We start from the raw sequence: 22,224 nt of genomic DNA on the forward strand, positions 1-22,224 counted from the left end.
CAAAATAATCGATCGAACTCCGACAGGGGTTTGATCGAGTTTTCTGGACCGCGAAGAAAAAGTACAATCGATTAATTAACGTTTGCACGTATACGTGAGGAAATGCAATAAAAGCGAGTGTTAATGAAAGAGCAGGAGGGTAACCCTTGCGTATATCTTTTATTGGCAAAAGAGACGCAACGCTACGTTCGCAGTTGCCTCGCGTTTAACCCGATTCCGATGGTATAGCTGCTGGAAACCGGTCGCCGCCGCGCCGTCCGAACGAGATGACGGATAAAAGCGATTAACCACGCGCGCGCTGCACCGGTTCGTTTTCCGCTCAGGCTGTTTTCCACGCGGCGTGAAATCGGAAAAGTGCCGGACGCCGATGCACGCACTCGCCTATGGCTAATACATATTTACGCACTTGGTAAACCTCGCACTTTCTACGAGATAGCGGCCGCGCGAGTAGCCGCTATTCGCAGCGAATTATTGCCCCCCGACAAGTAGAAAACACAACGGAAAGAGACTTGTGGAAAAGATTCCATGAGGAAACTGCCGTAGGAAATTTTATACCTTGCAATTTGCAGTCTATGTATTGATTTCGCTGAAACGAATTGTAAAAAGACTTGCTGTATTGAATATGTTACAACGTAATAATGCATGCCTGTAGGTACTCGTGATATTTTAAAAGTTAATTTCTACAAAATCATATAAATGAATTTTTTGTGATCGAACTGGTCGATTTTGCATTGCTTTTTTTATTGTATAATAAAACGCCCGAGGTGAGATTCCCGTTTATTCCTAATTGGCAGTTGATACATTGCGAAACGAACGACACTCACAATGGACCTCGCGTGTCGTAATTACTGCAGCAATTTACTCGATCTGCCGGTGGGTAGATTGATTTCCGCCAATGTCGATGACGGTTCAATAGGCGTTTTGCCAGAAACGTTTGTGACTCTATAAAAGCAATCCTATTTGCCCCGTGGATCCTACATTATCTGTTTATCTCTATCAGTCTTTAATGTAATTCTAATGCACATTTTTGTAGACAAAATAAAATTGTAAAAGTATACATAGCATTTCTATTTGCGAATCTGACATAACTGCAGATTACGAAGTACGTCATGCAGTGTCATGGATCTTCTAAGTTCAATTTCATTCAAGGCTTGATTCTTGCTTTTATCTTAACATCTAAAATTAGCAGAATGAATATTAGGATAATATTTTTATGTTTGAAGAAAGAAAATTTCTATGGTATGGAGGTCACGTAAAAACAAAAGATATTAAAAAGCAAGATTGATAAAAATCATATTTCAAACATGTTTTAAACAGTTTAAAAAATACTTAATCGATGTTCTTAATGTGTTTTAAATATTTTACAGTATTTTATAATACTGTGTTTAAAACAAGCATTACAGCATTATAGTACCTTTAAAAAGAAACACAATGTTTTATTCTTCACAAAAAAAAATATTGATCTTCGCCAATCCTTAAAAAAAAAATAATAAAAGGAAGACAAAAAGAGGGAACTCAAGGTCGAACTACGATCGCGTGTCCAAACGAGCTTTGTTTAATTAACTAATGAACCTCGCCCTTCATGACGTGACTTGCCTTTGGTTCGACAGATGCACCCTTCGTTGCGTGTCAAGTTTTGTTGGAACACACGTGGATGCGCCGGAATGGAAAATCGTCAGTTAAACATGAAAGAATTATGGTAATTGAACCATTTGCATCTTTAAACCACGGTTGCCTGCAGTATTATAATCTAAAGAAATATTAACAGGTGACAAAAATCCTTTAATCTCTCAATGTAAAAACTTATCACATTTATTAATCAGTTTATTAATTAGTTTCCATTAATTTATTTAATATTATTAATTCATTATAAGTTTTAATCTTTTTATTATTTATGATAATAAAAAGTTAAAAATCTTAAAACAAACTTGAATAACACAATTTCAGCAAGAATATCACGAATTCTCAAATAATTAAACAAATTATTACCAAAATGTGTCGAATTACTAGTAAAAAAAAAGGGAACATAATTATAGCTTAAATATCAAATAATAATTTTACAAATGTCGCGCGACGTGTAGCTGAAGGCGCAGTTGTATGTACACAAGCATATTGCAATCATTAGAACTGCACGGTCGTGCAACTGCAAACTGTAATGGCAGTCATTTGATCTGTCGCAATAGTGGACTAATCTACTGTAGGCATTTTTCATAATACGTTATTACCTCTGCTCTCTTGATGAAAAGAAAGTAGTAGAGACATTAAACAAAAATATAAGATGCATTTTTGTTTCTTCTGTGTATGTTTTTAGATAATTATTAGGTAAAGAATGTACGTATTTTATTATTGTTATACGTAATTCTCGTTCCCCCAAGTATTTCTGAATAAATGTTTAACGTAAGTTACGTCGTCTTGCTGTTTCCTCAATGTCTGTCTCGAGCAAAAGGAAATTCTCAGATTAGAAGAGACAATTCCTTAGAGAGAATATGGTAAAATTTTGCAAGGGAATCCTTCCCATTACTGTGAATGCGGCAAATACACGGCCGAAACGGAGAGTGAATACAACGAGCATTCGAGGAGAAGCCATCTCGACAACTTGAGCTACGATGAGACTCAAATGAAGGGCATTAGCGTAGATGTCGAATGGGGGAGACGAAACATCGTCGTAACATTCGCAATTCCGAGGAAATCGACGGCGCCATTGAGACGCCGTATTTGCTCGCGTGCTTAATAAAATTTTGACAAGCGTGGACATTGCAACATGTCGGATTAGATAAGAACATGGTGAAAGAGGCAATGCTTTTTCAGTGAAAATTTATGAGAGGAGAAACTATACCGTGCATGATCCAAGTTTATGAATTATGAAACAAAGTAGTAGCAGGCAATTCGAAAATTTTCTTCAAGTTTTGATATTTTCGGAACTGAGTAATTCTTTTTTAATCCAGTGTTGTATAAAATCTTATTCGAGTATTTCATTTAATTTGATATAATCTATATGCATATTAGGTACTGTATAATAAATATGTTTATTATATTACATCAGTATATTCTCAATCAATAACTCACGAAATTGCTTTATAGTTTAAAAAAAGAACGAACATTGAGAGACGAAGAAGCCCAAGTCTTCTCTTTTTTTTTTCTCTTAAATCCTAAATCAAGTCTCACATGAATAATCGTGAATAATTCCGTCCTTTCTATTTAAGTAATCTCAATTACTTTTTAATCAAAAGTGAACCATTCATATTTCTAATTATAAATCTTCGCTTAATATCTCACCGAATTAACACATTCTTAAGACAAGATTCAGGTAATGTCTACAGATACCTAAATGTCTCTCAACGAGAATAGTGGAAGAAGTAGCACGGTGAAGTAATCAAAGCGTCACACAAAGGAAGCGAGAAGGAACGAATAGAAGGAGAAGAAAAGACGGGAAGTCTCAGTGAATATTCAGTGAGCTGCACAAGGAAGCGAATGATGCGGGGGTGTCTTAAAGAGAAATGACATTAAATGGGGACATTAGTAGAAATGTCAAACGAGGCAATGACATTCTCTTACTCGCCCATAATTTTCATAATATCCGTTCTGAATCTTATGAAATTACTTGTAATTTGTTTACGTGCTTTTCATTATGTCACGTATATATTTTAACCATGTATATTATTACCGACTGGCATAAAAAACATTTTCGAAATTTTAGGATATTTTATCATCGCTCAAAACAACAATTCCAAAATTATTTAATTTTAAAAGTATAAGTACACAAAATATATAATATTTGAAAACTTATATACTGAGAGAAATATCGAATCGTTTTAATAGATCATATATTTACAACACTCAATAAAGATTGCAAGTAATAAAAAGAATTGTATTTAAAAATTGATTTCATCAAACATATCTGGTAGTGTTGCGTTTAATCGACGAGAACTATCATCGCGTTACCCTACGCTCGAATGAAAGGAGACATTTGACGATCTGATATGATGATTTATGGGCGAGCGAGAAAGATTGATGAGTCCATCGGCATTGATCTCGTTAACGACAAACGCTTTTATCCTACGGTTTCCCGCAAATCGGCAGAAACCGTTAAAATAGCATCCGGTTATGTTCGACACTGCCATGAGAGATGAAACAGCAGTATGTTTCAATGGCGATCGCAAACGACGCATAAAATTACGGAGCGTCGAGACAGAATCGTGAATCTTCGTGGAATAATCGAGCGAACAAAATGGTTAGTTTGTAGATGAAGCTGCTTATTAGAGAGGTATAATTTCAGCATGAATTTCAGATGCCGAGACGACGAAGAAAATTGCAAAGAGCCTCACTCCTTTACATTTTAAAAAAAGAAGAAGAGTTCAATTAAAATCCACTGCTTTATTAATTTTGTTATCGATATTCAGTAGACATTCCGTAATACCGGACATAATTATAATTAAAACATCTTATGGCATTAAGTATAACACATAAAAAGATAGAGTAGCGAAACATCGCGTGATGAACAAGAGATTTTAATGAATTAATTAATTAACTAATTTATCCAACACATATTTTGCCTAATTTTACAATCAAGGATTGCTATCTCATTATCTTCGCATAATTCAGAATGGCCGTTTCCTATTCCTATACTTCATTCTGGATTTCATTCCTTTTTTCGTCAGTGATGCACTCCGTCAGTTTTGTGGTCATTGATACTCTCGGCCAACCTCATAAATAATTAAATATTCCGCACGGCAAGCCGCATAAATTACTCTTAGCGCGTTTAACGGATAATTAAGTCTCTCCGCAAGAATTAATTACTTGTCGCGCTTGAATTCAAGTATTTCGAGTTACCGGGCATTGTCCGAAAATCGGGAAAATATTTTGTCTACATTCATTCAATTAATTAATTAATAACGAAAGAGATACAAATTAAATGCTGCAACAGATATTCAGTGAAAAAAAAAGGCCGGTGAAATCTCGCAACAATTATTTTCAGATATTAATAAACGGTGCAAATTGAATTTTTAGAGGCGAGCGTTAAAAGTACGAGTTAACAAGCAGCAGTTAACATATAGCGCGGCTGTGAAATGCACCCACGGTTTTATACGAACCGAGAGAGGAAACGTTGAAACGTGCGCGAGTAATAAAACCGCGGACTGTACCCGGGGTAAAATCAGCGAAAAGGAACCATGAATGGCCGCAATGCATTAAACATTCTCGCCTCGTTTCCCGACGGCGTCGTTCACTTTGTCGACGATTCGTACCACTGGCCCGCGCCCGACGTCTTATTGATATTCTCTCCGTAACAACGGTCAAAACTCTCATAAATAGATTGAGATTCGATTATACTAATGCACGCATTATCATTAATTTAATGACGTTACGTGGCCGTTTCATTTCGTCGTGATTATCGCCTCGCGAAGGCGCACGCGATAATCATACCGTTCGTGCCGATTAAATGTAGCTTCGTAATAATCGGAATTAAAAATTTCATGTTGCAATTAAAGCGATTTAATACGGTCGGATGGTGTCTAGTGGCATAGGCGTACTCATCGATAACGAAATCCTCAGCACTGAAACTTACTTCGCCCGGCTAAGCTCGAGTTCAAAGAAAAGTTCTCTCGTTTGACGACGACGACGAGAAAATTTGTTTGAACGCTAATTTCACAGAGTTTCCGTGAAACTGTGCGACAATGCAATTACTTGACGATAGATCCTTCAATTTTCCGTTCACGGTCGTTATGATTTCGCATCCTTCGAAAATGCTTTACGATCGTCTTCCTCGATTTGCCGCGCCCGCGCCGGTGCTACCGTAATCGTAATGTTGCGCTTTACGGGCGCTTTATCGCGCGCGCGTGACTTCTCGTCGATTCGCCGTGATTTAAGGATGGCTCTCGCGAGAGAATATTGCCGGTAGATCCCAATACCGACGTCTAGACTCGGTATTGCTCACCCAAGGCACAGGCTTGCAATATCGGTTTAACGATGGCAAGATGGAGCAGAAGAATGTTCTCGAGCTTGCGAAAGCCCTGTCGACGATGGAGACCATAAAGAACAGCAACGATACGAGCGACTCATATTTGAAATCTGTACGACACACCTGTTCAACTCATTACGCGTTGATAGCATGTTTAATATACGGGGTGTCCTAAAACTGACAATAAATGTTTCAAAGATATAGTTTTTTGTAACATTTTAAGACGAAAAGTCTAACACAAAAATGCCGTGGCTATAATAGTTTTCAAAAATCACAAATAACAGAGCTAGAATTTCGTGCGCTCAGAAATGCGGCACTCATCAGGAATGATCAATGTAAAGATGTCTCCTCGAACTTCATGCTTTTGACAATAATAAAATTCAATCCTGTATTCGTAATTTTTCTCTATCTCTTTGAAAACTATCTCTGATAGCCTAGGCATTTTCTTATTAGATTTTTTACCTTAAAATACTACAAAAAAATCTGTCTTTAAAATATTTATCGTCAGTCTTGGACACTCTGTATAAAATAAATTTTCTCTGAAAGATGATGGATGGAAAGAAGATGGATGAAATATTTGTATAAAATCGAACGCAAATATTTTTTTTATTAATAGAAAGGGTCTTGAAATATTAGTAATAAGTCATGGTATACGTCATCGCCTTATCTACGAAATACCAGAAGAATAAAGTTCCAGTCGTGAAAATAGGGAAGCGTTGTAGTTTAGCAGCGAGGATTGAAGCGACGCCCGTCTGGCGTGCTATTTTAATGCGGGAGATGATCGATTAAGTATTCCACGTGCGGCAAGGCGCGTGGCCGTAATTGAATGCACATCTTGGGATTTTTCACGCATCGCGAAATCCGCGCATCACGACCTGAAAATACCGTAACGAGAATTCCGATGGCTTAAGGTGGAGTTTGTCTCGTCGCGCTTTACGATCTACCGATCATCAGTAGTTCTCAAATTGAGAGGCACGTTTCTGCCATTTTTGGAGGAAATTTCTGGAGAATGTTTCGCAAGCTTTTAAAATGTAAAGCTTCTATTTTTATCTATCCACACATTCAAGACATTTTTCAGGAAATACAATTTATATAGAATTTTTTTTCTATAGCAGATTCTAAAAAATCTTTACGAAATGACTCATCCGGAGAAACACAGATATATGAGATTCATTAAATTTTATACTAATTCCAGATGTACAAAATAACACGAAAAACGTAACATTTAAACCCCTAGATATTTAAAACTGAGAACAGCTGATGATCTCTGTAGTGTGAAATAATAAGGCTGTACGCGTGTCTCGCTTAGGGGTCCAAGGTTCCCAGATGAATCATTAGCCGAGGAGGCAAAAATAATAATCCTACCTCTGCGATAAATCCGCCGCATTATATATAACTCTTGATCTTTGCATCGTGTAACAACAATATATCATCGTATCGATTGTCCGCCCCCAGGTTCTGCATCGAGCAAGTTGAGAGCTTGCCAGGCAGCAGCCAACGACAGAGAGATGAAGAAAGATCGCTGTGGCTACGCATGCACAGCCTTTCGAGAATCTTCCGGCGCGGCGGCGCGAGTCCGCCTGTTCCTCCGCTTATAATCGCGTTTCGCACAGTTGTACTCGTACGTGCGCGCGTGGGCGAGGGTGAGGTATGAGAACAGAAACCGAGAGGGAGAAATCGTGACTAGAACGGCGTGTGTAATGAAAGGGCAATATTCGTAAAATACTACGAGACACATAAAGCAGAATATTCATAAATGTCTAAAATAAAAATCAAATTCAAAATATATGTACACACGTACCGTTTAATATCGCGATATATATAATACATAAAAAATAAAAGATATTTCAGAAAAAAATCAGCTCGTATAAACTCAAACAATTTTCCAAATAAGTAATTAAGTGGACGTTATTATCGGAACTAGAAATATCTCAAAGGAACATATGGATTACACGAACGATCAAAGTCGACCGCAAATTAATTTCATACCGCTCGAGAAAGCAGCAATCAATCGACCAAAGAGGCGGCAAAGGCGGATCGATATAGTGGTAGCCTAAACCGGAAACAAATGGCCGAAATAAATTTTTACGACAGGAAGATATGTATCGCGTCTCGTTAGCCGTTTCGCCGATCGATCTTTGTCGCACGATTAATGTCTCGTCGGAGAGCGAAATCCGCGTAGGAGCCGCGCAGGCCAGGAGAGAGCCAGGAAGAGTCTGAAAAATTTACGCACCGCGGGAGACGACCGCTTCCTGCCTTCGCGAAATTGAGAAGAAATAAATGAGAAAATAACTAGAACGCACGGAAATACTTAGGACGACGAGATCGCGAAAGGAGCTGCCGATCGATGGAGAGGGAACATCCAACGAGCTTTCATCATTTTTACTTGACGGAGTGAGGAAAAATCAAGCGTGGAGAGAAAAAAACGGCGAAAAACGGAGAGAAGTCGTCAGGCGGGCTGGACGGCTCGAGTGGTCGACACACGTCGTTCAAAGCGACTTTTCGCCCCACACACTCGGGAACGCATCTCGAGTCTAGCACGTGTGGAGATCGTCAACGGATCGAGTGACTTTTCCGGGTGGAAAGCGGGATCAATAAACCTGAGCGAGTGGTACGCGAACTTACCTTCGAGATTCGCCATGGAGAACCTGTAGCTGTCGATCCTCGGTGTGTTGATGTCCGAGTTAAAGGGCCTGAGGGTCGCCGAGCTCACATTGTCAAGACCCTGCAACACGAAAGATAGCAAACACGTTAGCTCTACTCCCAATCGAGAAATGTGTGTTGCCGCAGCGTGTTAAGCAAATAAGGGCAATGACCGCAGCCATCTGCCCTTTTAAAAGGAGTAATTGATGAAGAAGATTAAAAGTCTCTTTATATTCGGTGTCTATTAGATTTTAGTAAAACTGTAAGACTGTACAAATATTGAACAATGATTTATCATTGAAACGATAATATACAATAATTACTATAAAGAATTTTAGCAATTTTAATCAATCATTAGTACGAAAGAAAACTTTTATAAAAATGCTGTCCCCCTTTTTTCTTCTCACGATCAAAATTGATCGTGAGAAAGAAGGAGATAGCGGATTTCGATATCCTGCAGCGTGCAAATCGTACGCGGTTTGTAAATGTAGCAGCATGCGAATATATTCTTGAATGTCTGAGTTCTCAGCCACGAAAAACGTGGTGTCATGTACGGCGTAGCGGAAAAAGGTGATATTCAAATCGAATCCATGCCAGAAAGTAACCCCAGCATTTCTTCGACCTTTCTCGTCTATTAGAAATCCAACTCAATCCGTAATCCGTTCGAAATCCTTTTACGTTTCCAATCCCCGATTGCGGATGAGATTTGTACAGTCGAAAGCATTAAGTCACCTACACTCACTAAAAGACTTTACGGCACGTGCGATTTTTTCTGTTCTCTTATCTACAAAATAAAATGAAATAATTGAACTATACTATTAATTATATTATACTATTAAAAAATACTCGCGATTCGTTTAGCATCGATAACATAAGTTGTTAATATCCTCGCAATAATCAGTTAGCAACGAATTTTCTAAAAAATTATCTCAAAAATTAGCTACATGGATTATATTGTTATACACCTTTTCGATTATTTTTATATATTTAAGCATCTAATAGAAATATTTCGCATGTTTTAGTAATAAAAGAGCAGCATTTATTTTCGAAATAGTGTTACAGAAAATGTTCCAATGTAGATCTTATGATCTTCTTATATTACTTTTATTAGAAGTGACTCTTATTAGAGGCAGCAATTTTATTTTTAACAGCAACTTCCGTAAGATAAAAATAAGTAGCGTTTGTGTATCGTTAAGTCGATAATACAAAGTTGATCAGCAGCCTCTGCTTTCCAATATTTTGCGCGATAAAATCATGCCAACGACGAGCAGAAAAGAGTGTTGTGCTCCTCTGTTTATGAAGATAGCGCCAACGGATAACTTCTATAATTGTGCGCGCGCGCGTGCTTTTAGATAGGCAACCTGACTGGCATGCATCGATAACCTTAGAGAGGTACAGGTTATGAGAGGAACGACCTGGTGGTCATTACTGGGTCACTGAAGTTTAATACGCGAACTAGGTAGCCCGATACAATGTAAATAGACCGCACGACCACCTTGTCAAAAGGAAACTGACGCGTCGTAAATTGTCTAGAAGGATTTATAAACAGCGCCGATAGAAGCATGAATGCACAAGTACGCATTGTTCTCTGAGTGTTGCGAAATTATAGTTAGCAGTCCGAGAGTTCGCTAGGTATAGATATCCATGAAGCATAGCGCGCGTGTATGTGTTAATGCATAGCGCAAAATATTTGTTTTAATCCACAACCACAGAGATTTTCATTATACGAGTACATATACGAGTATTACTTGTTATTACAAATTGCAAGCGCAGCGCTATACTTCAACTACAGTTTGCAACAATAACGTATTTGATATAATTTATAAATATTTAACGAGACACGTTAATAGAAAGAGAAAGAGGGAAAAGGAAGGGAGAGAGAGAGAGGAAAATTTTCTCTCTGGGAAAATTTTCCAAATTATAACGATTGTTCACTATTGATATATTCCGACGTAAATTTCATAAAGTTTTTTTTATGAGAAACAATTATAAAATAATCACAGAGGAAAAAATATTTACAAACTTTTTAAGATTCTCTCTTAAAAAAATTCTATTGCTATCTTTATCGTAATCTTTTTCGAGCTTTCGAATTTTTAATTGTATTCCTGTACCGCCTGCGATCGCTGAATACTTCCTATATCTGATATTCATCGGCGATGAGCTCGGTGTGGGTGTGGTGAACGACCCGGTAACCATCATTCGGCCAACCGACGCAACAATTAGATCCGCACGGATAATGCCGGCTCTTCCTGTAACGCGAAACCCGCGGACGTTACGCCCGTGTCTCGTTTCATGAGTATTCACGTATTCTGTACTATCAACGTACTTGCATTAAACCCCGAGCTCGATACAAAAGCTCAGTAGTATTTATGTAGATGTAACATTTTATCTTCTTATTTTAGTACTCGACCTTTAATCCAATCTTCTTCCGACGTAGATAAAATTTTATGAATGTTATGCATTCAAATATAAAAATGAAAAGGACTAATTGCAGTCTGCGAGATAATAAATGCGCAAATTTCATTAAATGGACATAATTCTTAATGAATAATTATAGCATTAAGCGGATACTATAATTGAATGGTTCGGCTTACGCTTTGGCCATTCATTAACGAAAGAAATCGATGCAATGATAATTCTGCTATTATAAAAGGTAGAATAATAGCAGAATGGACAATGTATCGGTTTTATTCATTACTGAAGACAGCCAAAAGCGTGAGCTAAACTGTATAACTGTATTCGCTTCGTATTTTGAAATTATTTATTAAACATTATATTTATTTAATGAAATTTACGTATACTAATTACTGTGTCAATTCTCATTAACCTTTTTCACTTTTATATTTGTTCAAAAGTTCAAATTACTTTTTTCATCTTTTTAATGTATTATAATAGCACTAAAATTACTGTTTTCTGACATAAAATATTATATGAAATGTATAGCATTGTAGCGTTATAATTATCGTAGGTAAAAAAAGTCTAATAATTAAAAAATTACGCTAAATAACAAAAAATTTCGTGAAAAAGAAAGAAAATCACATAGAAAATTAAGATATTTTTCATATACTTAATTTTTTTTTTCTAAGCATTGATTCTTCCCGTTTATCGCAGTATTATTCAACAAGAATAGGTGAGAATGGGACGTCATAAAACTTCAGCCAGGCTCCTTCGGGACTTTTATTGCCGCATACGGTTTGCATAGTCAAATGTAAATTCCGTGAGTAGCTCGTGTGTTTCCGTGTGTACTCACATCGTCCTGCGCCTTGTGGCTCTTCCATCGAAATAATCTGTCCATTTGGCAGGTGACAGAAGCGCGGTTATTTCCTCAAACTTCGCGGAAGATCACTTGATTCCCATCTCGCGCGGCTTTATCGACACACGTGGACGGCTTCATTAAATCATTAATATTGAACATATTTCGATTTTAGATGAATCGAGATGCCAAAGGATCCATCACCCTTTTTCAGCACTTTAAGAAATCGACATAATGTTTCCAAGAGTAATAAAATAATGGCATTATTATAGTAAACTGTTTAAACTGTTAAGAAATCAAAGACAGTAACACCGCACCGTTTGCAATTTTTCTTTAAAAAAAAAAGGGGGGGGGAACTGATTCAAGTGTCTAATTATCTTTTAATTTTATAATGTCAATATTACTTTTCTCACTACTACGATTTTACAACACTTTTGTGTATCCGTTTTCAGATTTTTTTCGATGCATAAAAATATCTAGACGTCTGAATCGAATTACAAGAAATATCTTTCCTCTAAAAAAAATTAATGAGAGTTCTGTAAAAAGATCGTCTTCGAGCTGCAATTTAAACTATATTTTGTCAGCCACTACTATTACTGCATGTAGTTGGTGCTATAAGATTAATTAGATCGGGCTGAAGGGAACGGACGGCTGTGAAAACGCGCGGACGGACGTGGTATCGCGGCTGTCGTTGTGATACGAGCACTGGATGCTGATCCGCGAGGGATTCAACGTGAAGGCTGGTCGGTCCACGTCCCACTCACCCTCTCGATTCCCTCCGCCGCATAGAGGACGGTGCCGAGGACCTCACCGCTTCTCTTTCTCTCTCTTTCTTCCTGGTTCTCGATTCCTGGCACGAGAAGCGCCTGCGCGTCTATCGATTCCCTCGGTTCCTGCAGGAACATTGGACGCAACGCCTTCCTTCCTTCCTGCGTATAGTTCTAGTCAGAACACTAAAGTGTCCTTTACTATTTGTCAGAGATAGCAATTTTTTCTTAATTAAGTTGAGAACTCGGTTGAGAAGAACTTTTAAAAGTTCCGAAATTGTACGAAAGTCCTCGAAAACATTTCTACATTGTATAACTTCCGATGAGAATAAGGTTACTTCCGGTTTGTCGAATTTTGAAAAACAAAATGTAGAATAATAATTATGATATCCTCGAATAATAAAACCTTCGAATTTCTTCAACTATTAATATAATAAGAATATTATTGATATTGTTTCTAACTTTATATATTGATAATTTCTAATAGTATACACACGTTCAAGTAGTTTAAATCGTATTATTTTAACAGAATTAGATCATCGGCATGAATTATTTATCGTCCATTCATGAATATTAATAACAGACTAAATAACAAGTATATAGAGGCAGTTCTATAAGAGGAACTTATAATTGCTAATTTATACCGTTTAAAACTCTATTAATATAAAATAATTTAAAAAAAAATACACGAGGTAAGAAGTTAACTTTTCCACTATAAAAACACCTGCAATTCTACGCTTTATTGATAAAAAAAAGGCTTTATTGTAAGCGTGTATCTCGTCTGTTATTTTATCCTGGCGCGTCGGTGAATAACCTGATCGCTCTGTTTGCAACCAGGATTGCGTGCGTTCGCACCCCTGCAGCAATCGCGTTACAAAAAGGGACTTCGAGTTAACCCCTGACAAGCTGGGGTCGAAAAGAATGATGGCACGTCGAGTGAGACGGTCGATGGTCATTCAAATGCGACGTTGCTAATCAATACGATTAATAATATACACATCAATAATCGTATTAATAAAAAACAATTATGTGATATCAAAAGGCGATAAGAGTAAAAAAATCGTATTAATTAATTAAACACTATATAACGGTATAATTCTGTTAAAACTATCATTGTTTTTATTATGCTGTATATATCATTTTTTTAAATGCTGAAAAACACTCTTGCCTTATTCTCCTTTTCTGAACTATAAAACAATTTTATTGTCTCTAGCAATACATCAAGGTTTGACTTTAGAAGAATAACCGCAGTGTTCAAGTGCCGCATTGTGCAGACCATCCATGCATGCAGGCACCTACACGTATTTGATAAATGCGTTCATGGAGGTGTATACACCCTCTCGCACCGTTCGTCAACACTGCAATCCGATTCTTCCACGCCGAAAAATCTCGTTCGCTTCGCAGACATTTAACAGAGCAAATCGTTTAACATCGTTGACAAATTTGACGAAATCAACACAATATAAAATCGTCTTTAAACTTGAAAATCTTCGAATGAAGTTAAAATTTGCTCAGTCGAAAAGTTTGTGGGACTCGCGAAGTTCACAACTCTGCGCGCAATTTGCAAAGTGGCTGAGAACGCGCGTATTCTGGTCTAGAAATCCCAGAAACGTGGCAGAAGCAGAAGATGCAAAGGGAAAGGGTAATTATAGACCCGTTGCCGAGGCCGCGGCTATGCTCCCTACGGGACTGGCATATTTTTCGTTTTGCGAGCGACGAGAAAAACGAGTCCAATTCGAAACCGAGGCCACGTGTATCTTCCTCACGCCTTTAATGCTAAATGTAGCTCTGATTTTTCCCGCATCGAGATTAAAATATTTCAAGGAGAAACTTTATTATTATTCCTTTTAATATTGAAATAAATAATTTCTCGTGTCTACAATAATTCGAATAAAAAGAACCTATCGAAGCGTTTTTAATTTATACGATATTGGAAATTTAATTTATAATTATTTAACAATTCTAATTTCATGTACAAATTCCATTTTGTTTAACGAATTAAACTCTGTATATTTAAAAAATCGCAAATATGCGTAAAATATTTAACCTCTTGTAGGTACTTCGCGACGTTAACTATTGCCTGATAGTAGCTCGTGTGAAATACATGTAATAACTTTGTCTCAGAAGGCATGATCAGTTTGAATGTCCTCATAATCCAGGAAATCGTCACGTCGAACGTCAACGTCGTTCTTCGACAGAGAAATATTCATTACGTCCAAGGAACGTCGACCGACTGCGAGATACGTTGAAAGATAAATATGCGTCGCGACAACATTGCTCACGTGCTACCTTACCATCACGTGTTTGCATATCCGGTACGGTGTGTTCACATATACCTTTATACAGGATATCTCAAAGCCACTGTGGGTAAATTTTCAAAAGAGTTCTCTAAAAATTTTTAATAATAAATTCCAGAATAAAAAATCAATTCAGCTCGTTCGAATTTGCGAGCAATCCTAAACTTGATGTATCATCTGCATCATAAAATTAAAAAATTACGTTTTTATCATTCTCGTGAATCACATGACGGTGCCTTTAGCTCATTTACATTTATAATAAGATTTTAAGTTTATTCTTTCTTTAGATTTTTATCAATTCGGGTTGAAATTCGAATTAAAGTTCAAGTTCAAATCCGACGCGACGAAAACGAATCGTCCTGTATAACTACATGCACATACACACACACACACACACACACACACACACACGAGTATTGACAGAGAAAACCAATCGTTACTCGTTGGTCTCGCACAATGTACGATGTACTAGAGACATGCACGTGCACGAACGATGTCATCGCGCCTCCTTGGAAGATAAGACGTTACTCACGGCGCTTTTCAGCGCGCGTAGCCGTGCGCGCAGACGAGCGTGAAATCTCGACAAGCATCGCGAACAATACTCGCGTAATGTATAGCGGTGTCATCTCCTCCGAGGCGGTAGGCGCACGTCGGGAAATAAGCATTAGCAGAAATTCCGAGGTCGTTTATATGTGGAAAAAAAGAAAAAAAGAGAAAAGAACGATCGTCCTTCTACTAAAGGACAAATTTCTTTCATACAAAGTGATTCTAGCAAACGCAACTTAATCATTTGAATTTTTTTTGTAATTTAAACAAATGATAAATTGAACTAATACAAAGAAAAGAATTCACAAAATTGTGAAATAGTTTTATTATCACTAAAAGGTGTTTTATCGTGATATCTTGATTGAATTCGAAATTATAATCTTTTTGTTTTATAGTTTTCTTAATTCTTCGTCACACACAGACTATATGAATTATAGAATTGCTAAGCAACCGTTTTTCAGTTCAACAAAAGCATCGGAGATCGTAATCATATAATTCTAATCGACCACCCTCGCGTCGAATTCACGGGAAATTACGGTCCGGAAGAAGCATTCCTTTCAAGTCCGCCGCTTATCACCGTGTGATCCTTGCGAGAGAACGAGGAACATCCTGCCAGTTTGGCGAATTAGATCGATCTAGCCTCCATCTCTCCGATGCTTGTCGAGATACAACTGTATACTATTCACTTAGTTACGTGGGTACCAGCAGAGATTCCGACGAGTTCCAATCAAAATAATTCGTTAACGTCCGCGTTGGCCAGTTAACTTGTTCGTACGCATTGCAGTGCCAAACAAGGGCTATGTTATTTTGCTTTGATTAAAGATTCGTTTCAAACATATACAGAACATTGGCGAACTGATTAAATTTTACTGCAACGACAAATATCACGATAATTAAGAAAGAAACGCGTTTTAAATAGTATTTATTTTTTGTCATACCGCTGATAACATAACGTAAGGAATAAATATAAACGCATATATAAATTAAATGAAAAAACTATTATAATATAACTATATTAAAATATTTCTATCTTTTTTTTTTAATTGTGACATTTAAATTTTTATTCTTGATCACTTTATAGACTATCTAATGATTACTATTTATAATAGCTTTCTTTTAACGCTGATATTTCATAAACTAACTTATCAACATTTCTCTATTTTTATCCATTATCTCTAATGTTTTTCTTTCTAAGAATGTGTATGTACGTGGGGATCACTGATTCGAATGAATGATATTGAATTTTTAGTTCCGGTAAAAGTACTACTATATACCCTAATATATTCATCATGCTGACTCAATGTCTTCTGTTATCTGTCGCGACGAGGGTACCCGCAGTACCATCAATCCCAGACACCCTACCAAGTGTACCTATCAATAACGAAAGGGCAGCTTTACGTGAATCATATTTTACAAAACCGCTTGCAATATCGGATGTCATTAGTATATGACGATTTCAACAAAGAATTATAATCATTTATTATATCATTAAAACTGTGACAAATATATTAATTAAATATCATTTATTAAATTATTATAATGTTGTATGTACGTATTAGGTACTTACTCGCAAACGTTAAAACACAAGGAATAATGCCAATCGTTACATTTCATAATTTTTCAAAGTTCATGAGGATTGATAATATATACGATAATCCAGTAATTAATTAATTTGTTAATGGAATCAGCGAATGAAGAAAGAGATATTTTGTGTTCGTTAACTCTTAAAAGGTTATCAAATATAAAGTTTAATAAAACACGTAATTTAATGTTGCGCATGGAGTGCTGACCGCTTGTTACTCTCTCATCCATTTATATTTCTATATATCTACCCATTTCACCATGTCGACTAATTTTTTATCACTGATAAAAACATCTTTTAAAACAACAATATCTACATAGAGAAAAATGTAAAATAATATACACTAGAAATATAGTAATTTTTTGGAATCAGATCTATATTATAGGGACGCCTATTTATATAATTTTACTTTTCTGATAAATGTGCGATCATAATATAGTTACACTGTAAGGTATTTTTTTACATTTTGTAAAGTAAACTTCAAGAATTGTAAGATAACAATTGGAATGGATTTACTATACAATCATGATATTGTAATAATATATTTTTTATCTTATATAATAATAATCTTCAGCATTTTTAATTTCAAGCAAGTAAAATTTGTCATAAATTCGGTAAAAGTAACCAGAATATTTTTACTAATTTTCTAAGGCGAAAACTACTCAATCATTTTCCTTCGAGTACAATACAATCGACGATTTGCAATTTAAAAATGGACAGTGCAGTATACACGACTTGGAAATCGCATGCAGTAAAAGATATTTCGTAATAAATGATCTGCGACACGCATTTCTTGCGATTGTCGGGTACCTTTTTGAAATAGCAGCATTTGATCAAATATGTTGCGATAACATATAATACATTTCAGTTCATACTCGCTGTTTCGTGCTTTATCTCCGATTTACTGTTGCGACCGGTCAGCCCGTCGAGTTCGCTCGGGTCGAGCATTCGTTCTGATAAAATGATGTTTGAAGAACCGGAACGTATAGGGTTCCGGTAACTCCGGTTTCTGGTAACGATTTATCGGTCGTACCGGCAGCGAACGATCAATACGTTTTATGCTTGCAAAGTAATACATCGAGAAAAAATTCATATCCGACAACGTGGAAGTTAGTAACTCTCGATCTATCGTAATTTTATTTTGGTGGGAAAATATTGCACTTCCTGTTCTTGTGCGCACACGCTACAAAGTAGTTTCCATAATAATTTCAATAAAATTATATATTATTTAAATAATACGTGTTATATAAGCAACAATGATTTTATACGGTACTATTGAAACTAATTAACTATTGAAATAAATTGATTTAAATGACAATGCAGTTGATTGATTGTTACGCGTATAATAGAATTATATATATATATATACATATATCTCTTTCCTCTCTCTACTTCTAATTTATTAATATTTATTCAATTACATAATTTCTAGATATTCAGAGAATTTGTTATTTAGATCGTCGACTTTGTTATATTTTGATACAAAACTTTAATTTTAACAAGTGTAATTTAGCTTGACTAGATGCAATCTTCACCAAAAACAGAACGCTTTAATAACGCTAATGGACACGCAAATCCACCCGCATTGGGAAGAGATGATAAAAAAAGAGACAGAAAAAGGAGGAGAATATAGCGAAGTCAAGGACCGCTACGTTATTAAAAGAACCATACATTGAGGAGCCATTTTTTTACTTCAATCTACTGAAATATCTCAGCAGGGGGGCATGTGAAGATAAATGCAATTACTATAATCTCCCTATTCGCTGTCATACACCCGCCTTTCACAATTGTACTCAATCGCACGAATTATTAATCTGATCTCGTTTGCTTACTTGAGCTTTCAAATCATCGAGTTAATTTATTTGTTAATCAAAATTTTACGAATTTTAAGAGAATTTTGCGGAGATTCTTAACGTAGTTTTAACATCAATTTCAATTATTATAGCAAGCATTGATTTTTCTTGAAAGACCGAGTTGTATCTTTAACTTATCTTGTTAAATTGTTGATATCTCTAACTTGATTTTTATCCATTTCATATATACGATACAGTTAGAACAAGATATTTCGAGATGTAATATTTTTTTCAGAGAGCAACTCACGCGATCGACAATATTACGTTGCTTCGACGATAGTCGACTGCGATAAAAAGCCGTCGGAATCGTCTCGTTATAGAACGGCGTGATAAAGGGCCCGGTTGTCCCTTGAACCGGCAAACCGCTACCTCCCTTCGCTACGATTTAACGAGCCGAGCGTTAAGATTGGCTTCGTTGGACGTCGGGCGCTTTCCAGCCGCTGCATTTCTCGATGCAGCACGGTTAGTGCGCGAACGCATCGAAAGAAAAAGTGCAAGCTGTAGCGCTATATCCGACGATTCGCGTCCGTGCGCGCCTTCCCTATGATTCTTCCACAAAAAAGAAGAAAATATGGTCGGAAGATAGAAGCGCCGTTATGCCTAGCGATGGCCGCTCCGACGTAACAATAGGCAAGCAGGATGCCGGTTATCTACGCAACGTAGTTCGTCATGAGAGATAAAAATGTCCACGAGTCATCGCGTTTCACAAAAGGGCCCGATAGTAGATATTAATATTTATAAAAAAAGAACGATAAATGATATTAGTGAAAAAAGTGCCCTTGTTATCAACGGAAAGATGCAAAAAGTAGAAAGGGAAAAAGTAGTTAATTTGAAAACGTAATTACAGTTACAAAATGAGTTGCGCAGTTATATGCGATATAAGATATCTCGTCACAAGTATCCTATAACGAAAAGTGATATTTAAATCTTTGCATCGCAATATTAATGTCACCGTATATTATAGAATTTGCTATTGCAATTTCGATATCAATATTAATGTCGTCGTTTATCGAAATTCAATATTGATATCATGCACCAATAATTTATGCGCATTCAAAATAATACTAAATCATTATATGTATTTCGTGACAATACGTATCGACAATACTTTAGAGACCTGTGTATTCAATATCGCAATTTTTATATACGCAAAACGCTTCTGTTTGAAGAGTACTTCTTTCACAGAGAATTGACTTTTTTAATTACCGTCGCGTCCTCTCTGCTCCCTGTTGTAAAAACCGAGTAATGGCGAGTAATAACGATGAAAAATGTTTCGGTTAATGTTGTGATGTTAGCTTTAGAAGGGCGAATTTATGACGGTTGCTTAATTAGCAGTGACCCAGTAATTAAGCAAACTCGCCCAGGGCGAGTCAAAAGTTTTGCGATTCGTATAATAAGGGATATCGTTGTGAAACCCGTAGCTTTAGGGGTTTCACTGAAAATTAAACCCGCGTTTCCACACCCCCAACGTATTATACGTAAGTGTACCCTGTAGGTGCACACTTTCACGAAAACAGAACCATTCCTCGCCGCTCCATTGGAATACGGAACACCTTTGTAATCGCATCTTTCCCGCGCACCTGGCACAACAAAGGTGCCATTACTGTGGTAATTGAAGTCGTTAATTATTTTATAAACTACGTCAAACTGATTAGCGGGACTCCCCACTGCTTCGCCACGGTTTATTCTTCCCGTCGCATTCAACAACAACAACATAAACCCTGTAGACTTGCACAAGCGCGAGCTATAAGTTCGTTGGTCGGATTTATGCCAGCTTCGCTGGTACGCTAAGATAAAGCTGCGTTTTAGTTGTCCGACGTTCTAATTTCAACATTTAAAATCCCGCGGAGCAGCTGAAACGTCACTCTCAACGAAATCGTCTACAGAAATACTCTATTCTCAATCACAAACACTCTCGGGAAGAGATTTTAATTCTTTTATATCATTGTCAATTAAAATTCAGATTTGTTTTTGTCTGTGACAGTATCATATATAGTTACATATTGCTTCCACGAAAGGTCAATAGGCGAGAATCTATGTAAGTAATGACGCAAATAGCCTCTCGCAATTTCTCCGTAGCTCTCTTCGCGACCGCCTTCGGCAATTGGACGATATTGGATCCGTGCAGAGCGGAGAATTGACTCGTTTCGCGGAAGTGGGTATTGCACTCGCGACGAACTTGCGCCCGCGCATAGATGCTGCAATTCGCTCGTAATTGCATCGAACATCGGAGCAGCAAACTGCCTTCTCCGTACAATATCTTTCAGTTCGCCTACGGTGATTTTAATAGACGCGCGGACTCGTTTTCGTACTCATGAAATATCACTTGGCATCGCGTGCGTGTTAAAGGAAGCGTATAATAGAAAACTCACTTTCTCACGTTTCTGTAGATAGTTAATTTTGTGTCGCGTTGCTGGCTTTTTCTAAATTGACACCGAGAAATGTCCTATTTCACGCATTTCAGATGTCACGTCGTGATTCCGTAACGCTTACGTGATCTCAAACGACTGTTCTTTATCTTAATCCTCTGCTGGCAACTGAAGTTTTTATAAACCACTGATATTTTGGTCATAAATTTTGACAGATAAATTTAAGTCTGTAAAAAAGTAAAATACAATCTGCTTCTATGATGGTAAAAACTCATTGTTGAGATTTTGCTAAATATAGTACCACACACAAAATTGTTTTGTTTTTCGTAATATCTCTATTATTAACGGAAAAGTTGTTCATGTTACCGACGGAGGGTTATAATTTTCAGATTGTAAAGATTGACATTAAAAATTTAAAAAGTCTTGTGGAAAAAATTAATCACTTCAAGTCTCACCCACGACTCTCTTTCGTCTCCGCGACGCAACAGCTTACCGTTCCCCTCGCTGTAGCTTGCAATGAACTTCCGTTCGTCAGGCACGTCCCATCGTGTATCCACGCATCCCAATGATAGGTCTGTGGCCCGACGTTGGTTTAAATATAGTCGACTCCTCTATAGTATCACCTTACGAAAGATCGAAGTACGACAGAAAACGTGAAAAAGTCCTTATGGTACGGTCACACCTTCAATTGCAAGATCCCCAAAATATTTTTCGAAAGAAAAAAAATTATTTTTATTATGAATCACGGTTAATTGTAAATTTCGACTATACACAAAATAATATTATATTATACTTCAACTAAAAAAAAAAACGAAATTTGTTAATGCAATTAACTGTAAATTAATATAATAAAAATTGTAATTATTATTAATGAGAAATTGAGGAAAAACAATTTATTAACATTTTCCACGTTTCAGATTCCGTTTATTTTACAATTTTTATGTTCATGTTTACGATG

General features: G+C 36.7%; 1 protein-coding gene across 1 annotated transcript in view; it reads right to left on the minus strand.

The window, feature by feature from the left end:
* The window catches only part of LOC108779039 (amyloid beta A4 precursor protein-binding family B member 1-interacting protein), a 55,063-nt gene that overhangs the window by 14,399 nt on the left and 18,440 nt on the right, over positions 1-22,224 (minus strand). Inside the window, exon 2 of the mRNA XM_018546373.1 lies at positions 8,582-8,681. Coding sequence (XP_018401875.1) covers positions 8,582-8,681 — 100 coding nt within the window. The remainder of the gene's footprint in view (positions 1-8,581; positions 8,682-22,224) is intronic.

Source organism: Cyphomyrmex costatus, unplaced genomic scaffold (genome assembly GCF_001594065.2).
Source record: "Cyphomyrmex costatus isolate MS0001 unplaced genomic scaffold, Ccosl1.0 scaffold55, whole genome shotgun sequence".
Taxonomy (NCBI): domain Eukaryota; kingdom Metazoa; phylum Arthropoda; class Insecta; order Hymenoptera; family Formicidae; genus Cyphomyrmex; species Cyphomyrmex costatus.